Raw genomic sequence first — 6,926 nt, forward strand, 5'->3', positions numbered from 1 at the left:
GTAATTTTATTAAAGGCAGACACATTCTTTTTCATTGATTAATTCATTATTTCAGAAAATCAGAGCAAAGAGGTGAAGGTAGTCAGAAAATGATTAAGAGTAGAGAGGTACTGGATACCACACTCACCAGGTAACCCAGGTGCTCTGAAACCAAGGCTAGCCAGGTCTCCCTTCCAAGATATGCAGAATAAATAACGGTTCAGACACTCCGGGATAACAAAAAATAGCAGCTTTATTGGTGCAAAACCAGCAACATTTCAACCCTACAGGGTCTTTATCAAGCTTGATAGAGACCCTGTAGGATCAAAACGTTGCTCTTTTTGCACCAATAAAGCTGCTATTTTTTGTTATCCCAGAGTGTCTGAACCGTTATTTATTCTGTATATCAGAGAATGATTTAGAGACATTTTCTGAGATTGTCATGTCTATGTATAAACAGTGCCTCTAACGTTTAGAAATCTTTCTTAGTGCTTTCCTGATGTCTTGGTTTCTTAGACTGTATACTAAAGGGTTAAATAAGGGGATAAACACAGTATGCAGCAATGATATGATCTTATTCAAAAGCAATAAATGACCTATGGATGGTATCATATACTTGGTTATTAATGTCCCATAGAATGCACCAACCACGAGAAGATGGGAACTGCAGGTTGAAAAGGTTTTCTGTCTTCCAGTTGTGGAAGGGATTCTAAGTATCATGAGGAAGATATGAACATACGTCAGTATGATAAAACCACAAGGACAAATAAATAAAGGAGTAGAAAGTACAATAGCTATAAATTCCACAAGAGACGTGTCTGAACATGAAAGTTTTTGGAGAGGGGAAAGGTCACAATATATATGGTCAATGATGTTTCCATCACAGAACTGAAACCTGGATACCGGTATGATACCTAAGAGATTCAAGGTAAATCCTAACATCCAGGGTAAGACAGACAGACAGTTACGCAATTTAAAGTCCATGATAGAGATGTAACGCAGTGGCACACATATAGCCAGGTATCGATCATAGGACATCACTGCAAGCAGGAAGCATTCTGTAACAGTAATACCACTAAAGAAATACAATTGAGTAAAACAGTCAAGAATTGTCATTTCTTTCCCACCGTGTAAGATTGCTTCCAGCAGGTTGGGGAGAGTGTTTGTTGTGAGAACAATATCAGACAGTGATAGATGGCAAAGGAAGAAGTACATGGGAGAATGAAGGTCAAGAGTGATTGAAATTAGCAAAATGATCAGAAGATTTCCAGTTACTGTAAACAAGAAAATGTTAAGGAATATAATGAAAATTAAAATGTTGAAGCCATAAAGATTTCCAAAACCTAGAAGTATAAGTTCTGTGACTCTCGAATCATTCCTTGCAAGCATAGTCCAATCAACTACATGTAGATTCGACACTTTACAATCTAAAAATATATAAAAACATGTATATTATATTCATGTACAGAGTAAAAAGGTATGGCAACTTGTCCAATTCCTTGTCTCTTCCGGGTTGACAGAGCTTAGCCACACCCCCTTCTCTGACGCGGTCTCCCCACACTACATAATGCGACCGCGCCAGATACAAGACGCTGGATTATTGAACAGCGTTACCGCGATATCAAACCAGCTAAAGATTTTCTTCAACCTCTACTTGTGAACCGAACCGGACTGGAAATCTACATACCCTCCGTCTCCCCTCCTCGACCACGGCTAGTATCTGGACCTTCCTCATCCTGCTTGAGAAACTCCGGGAACTCCGGGAACCTGATTTTTCACCTTGGAAGCTAAGTCAATTGCTATATCCATAATAGGAGCTTACCTGCTCCCAAGCCCGCTAAGCATTCCTGCTACAGCCTGCTCTCAAGTCCGCTAAGCATTCATGCTACAGCCTGCTCTCAGGCCTGCTATCTCTAACTCCAAAATGAATCACTCCTGCTTCAACTTCATCTCTAATTTCCTCCGTTTCCATAAAACTTGCAAACTCCAATGTGCTATATTGCATGTATGTCAGAAGCTGCTTACCCGTTTTAACAAACAGCGAAGTAATTAAAGATACAGTACCCGTATTATCCATAATTGAATACACAGTTCCTATTCTATTCTCTAAGTATCCTAATCAACAATCTAAGTCCTAAGAGATCTGCAGTTGTGCTCCATATCAATATATGTAAGCGTTACAGAATAATCCAGCCTTTGTAATGGATCCAGCAGATTTCGATTCTAAATTTACTATGCTGAATCAAAGAGTCGATACACTTGCCCAAGGCATGCAAGACCTACAGGTTACAAATGAACGGATTCTTACTTATGTCAGAGACTTACAAACACATACTCCTCATACTGTTATGCACTCAGCTAGCGACCCTGCTGTCTGTAATCCCGAAAAGTTTTCTGGAGATCGATCCAAATACAGGGAGTTTCTTAATTCCTGCAAATTATTAATTGCTTTAAAACCTAGATCTTATCCCACTGAAAGATCTAAGGTTTATTCAGTCATCTCCTTTCTAAGAGGTGAACCTATGGCCTGGGCCCATTCTTTCTTGGAAAATGACGACCCCATCTTAGACTCATTGGATGAATTTTTTGAAGCCATGTCTCTTCTTTATGAAGATCCCAACAAACAATCTACAGCTGATTTAACCATTAGAACCCTACATCAAAAACATAGACCTGTCGAAGACTACATTGCTGAATTTAAAAGATGGGCAATAGAAACTCAATGGAATGACATAACCCTGCGCAACCAGTTTCGAATTGGGTTATCCGAAGCAGTAAAGGATGAACTTTCTAGAACTGAACTCCCTACTACATTAAATGCGCTGATTCAACTATCAATCAACATTAGAGAAAGAAAGGCCGAAAAAGCTCTCTCGAGTCCATTATGGAAAAAAACATTCAGTCCTTCAAAAAAACCTGAAAAACCATCATTACAAACTGAACCTATGGAAATAGGGGTAATAAGAAGTCCTCTCACTCTAGAAGAGAAAACCAGAAGACGTCTACTAAACCTCTGCATGTATTGTGCCTCGCAAGATCATTTGATCCCAGATTGCCCCTTATTGAAACGGCCAAAAGGCGGTAAGCATGCTCATACCACTTCTATACTAAGTGCACTTCCCTCCAAATCAACCACTCAATTCTCCTCTATTTCTCTCATATTACAGTGGGACAAAGAAAGAATTACGACTGAAGCCATTATTGATTCTGTTGCAAACGGGGTGTTCATCGATTCATCCTTTGTAACAAAAAATAAAATTCCTTGTGTTCGCAAAAGCACTTCTGTTTCTGTCAGAGTGATTGACGGCTCCCTCATGTCCTCGGGCCCTATACTAAATGAAACCATTCCTGTAAGAGTAACCACTAATCATACTCATACTGAATATCTTATATTCGATGTTATCTCATCACCTCTTTATCCGGTCATACTAGGGATCAACTGGTTAAGGAACCACAACCCACAAATTACTTGGTCTCCCTTCTCTCTCACCTTTAGCTCTGCTTATTGTAAAGAAACATGCTTATAACATATTCCAATCTTTCAGGTTATTGAAGAACCAATTATACCTTCCTGTTATTCTGAGTTCTCAGATGTATTCAGTAAAAAGGAAGCTGAAACACTCCCACCTCATCGTCCCTACGATTGTCCCATAGACCTCATACCTGGTGCCCCCATCCCTTTTGGGCACATCTATCCTCTCTCTGAATCAGAATTAAAAATCCTCAAGGAATACTTGGATGAAAACCTCAGTAAAGGGTTCATTAGACCTTCCAGCTCACCTGCTGCTTCCAGTATGTTTTTTGTGAGAAATAAAGACCAGACTATACGTCCCATCATAGATTACAGAGCTCTAAACAAAATAACAGTTAAAAATCATTACCCTCTTCCCCTGATAAATGAATTGATTGAACGGTTAAAAACTGCTACTATCTACACCAAGCTTGACCTCCGTGGGGCATATAACCTCATTAGAATCAAGGCTAACAATGAATAGAAAACTGCTTTCCGAACAAGATATGGCCTCTACGAGTATCTTGTGATGCCTTTCGGCCTCTGCAACGCCCCTGCAACCTTTCAACACTTTATAAAGGACATCTTCAGGGATCTTCTAGATGTTTGTGTTATCATTTATTTAGATGACATTCTTATATATTCCAACACTCCTGAAGAACACAAAACACGTGAGATGGGTGTTATCCAGACTTAGAACTCATAAATTATACGCTAAACCAGAAAAATTTATTTTTAACGTTAATGAAATAACCTTTTTAGGATACGTTATTACACCTCATTCGATAAGCATGGATAGTTCTAAAATCAACTGTATCCTCAACTGGCCCATTCCTTCTAATGTAAAAGAATTACAACGTTTTCTGGGGTTTGCCAAATCTACAGAAAATGTATTAAAAATTACTCCGACGTAGCTCATTCACTTAATCTACTTAACAGCAAAAAACATCCTTTCACTTGGAATGAAAAGGCTCAAAAAGCCTTCGATGAATTAAAAAGAAGATTTACAACTGCTCCTATTCTTCAACTTCCAAACCCCACATGTCTCTATGTCCTTGAAACAGATGCCTCAGAGACAGCCATCGGAGCTGTCCTCTCTCAACATAAAACTCCTCAAGATCCTCTTCATCCAGTTGCCTTTTTCTCACGTTCAATGTTTCCAGCCGAAAAAAACTACCCTATAGGAGAAAAAGAATTATTGAGTATAAAAGCAGCCTTAGAAACCTGGCGACATCTTCTTGAAGGAACACAAACTCCTATAATGGTTTATACTGACCACAAAAACCTTGAATATCTTCACTCCAACAAGACTCTCTCTGCTAGGCAAGTAAGATGGAATCTTTTATTCTCCCGGTTTAATTTTCAAATTGTTTTTAGACCCGGATCTAGGAACAAAAAGGCGGATGCCCTTTCCAGAATTCACCAAGTTCTTGAATTGGAACCTCCTCCGCATACAGTCATCGGAATCTTAACGTCCCTTATAGATGACATAAAAGGCCTAAGTAAAGATGCTCTTGAACTTCCTAAGTCAATCAAGTTATCAAAGAAAGTTGGTCTCTTTTATTTCAATGACAGGATTTACATTCCTCCCACATTCAGAAATAAAGTACTCAAATGTATTCATGATTCTCCTCTGGCTGGTCATCCTGGAATAAAAAAGACCCTAGAATTATCCAAAAGATATTATTGGTGGCCTCGTCAGGACACTACCATTGAATCCTATGTCAAAACTTGTTCAACCTGCCAAAGATCCAAATCCGAACATCATCACCCATTTGGTCAATTATTGAATCTCCTGATTCCGGAAAGGCCTTGGCAATCCATTTCTATGGACTTCTTGGTGGAACTTCCCCCTTCTCAACATCATACCATCATTTTAGTAGTAGTGGACCGCTTCACAAAAATGTCCCATTTTATCCCCTTGAAGAAATTACCCTCATCATCTGAACTTTCAAAAGTATTCCTCGATAATATAGTGAAACTTCATGGACTTCCAGATGAAATTATATCAGACCGAGGAACCCAGTTCACCTCCAAATTCTGGAACGCATTGTGCTCTTCTCTTCGTATTCAACGTAAACTATCTTCCGCTTATCATCCCCAAACCAATGGGCAAACTGAAAGAGTTAACCAATGCTTAGAGCAATATTTACGATGTTATTGTTCCCACCTACAAGATGATTGGATCACATGGTTGCCCATGGCCGAATTTGCATACAACAACTCAGTTCATACCAGTAGCAAAATGACTCCCTTCTTCTCCAATTATGGGTTTCATCCCTCTTCGTTTCCCACTCATACCATTCCTTCATCTAACCCCACCGTTTCAAATAAAATTTCTCACGTCTTCCCTATTTCTGAAATTGCATGAAAATCTTGAAGTAGCATCTTCTAATCAAAAAAAGTTTTTTGATACTAAGAGGCAACCTCCTCCCGCTTATAAAATTGGTGATCTTGTCTGGCTCTCCTCAAAAAACATGTCCACCAACCGTCCTTCAAAGAAGCTAAGTTCCCTCTTTCTTGGTCCTTTTCAAATATTGTCAATTATCAACCGTAACGTTGTGAAATTGAAGCTTCCACCTACTTTGAAACTTCACCCTGTCTTCCATGTTTCCTTGCTTAAACCTCATCTTCCTGACCCTTTCCATAGAGATGCACTTACTACTCCTGATCCTGTTCTAGTACAAGGTGAAGAGGAATACGAGATCCAAAAGATTCTGGATTCACGGATCCATCGTGGCTCTCTGCAGTACCTCATTAGATGGAAGGGTTACGGAATTGATGAGGATACCTGGGAAAACTCCTCTGTGATCCATGCAAACAGGTTAATTACCGCATTCCACAAACGCTATCCTTCTAAACCATGTTGATAGCACCCTGAGGGCGCTCCATACAGGGAGGGTACTGTCATGCCTTAACTACCGGTAATTCCTTGCCTCTTCCGGGTTTACGGAGCTTAGCCATACCCCCTTCTCTGACAAGGTCTCCCCACGCTACATAATGCGACCGTGCCAGATACAAGACGCTGGATTATTGAACAGCGTTACCGCGATATCAAACCGGCTAAAGATTTTCTTCAACCTCTACTTGTGAACCGAACTGGACTGGAAATCTACATACCCTCCGTCTCCCCTCCTCGACCACGGCTAGTATCTGGACCTTCCTCATCCTGCTTGAGAAACTTCCCTCCCCGGAGGAGAACTCCGGAAACCTGATTTTTCACCTTGGAAGCTAAGTCAATTGCTATATCCATAATAGGAGCTTACCTGCTCCCAAGCCCGCTAAGCATTCCTGCTACAGCCTGCTCTCAAGTCCGCTAAGCATTCATGCTACAGCCTGCTCTCAGGCCTGCTATCTTTAACTCCAAAACGAATTACTCCTGCTTCAACTTCATCTCTAATTTCCTCCGTTTCCATAAAACTTGCAAACTCCAATG

At 40.1% G+C, this 6,926-nt stretch overlaps 1 protein-coding gene across 1 annotated transcript; it reads right to left on the reverse strand.

The window, feature by feature from the left end:
• Positions 1-444: 444 nt before the first annotated feature.
• LOC134612313 (olfactory receptor 11L1-like) lies at positions 445-1,368 on the reverse strand. Its single transcript, XM_063456651.1, has one exon. The coding sequence runs from the start codon at positions 1,366-1,368 to the stop codon at positions 445-447; it is 924 nt and encodes a 307-aa protein (XP_063312721.1).
• Positions 1,369-6,926: the final 5,558 nt, after the last annotated feature.

Source organism: Pelobates fuscus, chromosome 5 (genome assembly GCF_036172605.1).
Source record: "Pelobates fuscus isolate aPelFus1 chromosome 5, aPelFus1.pri, whole genome shotgun sequence".
Taxonomy (NCBI): Eukaryota; Metazoa; Chordata; class Amphibia; order Anura; family Pelobatidae; genus Pelobates; species Pelobates fuscus.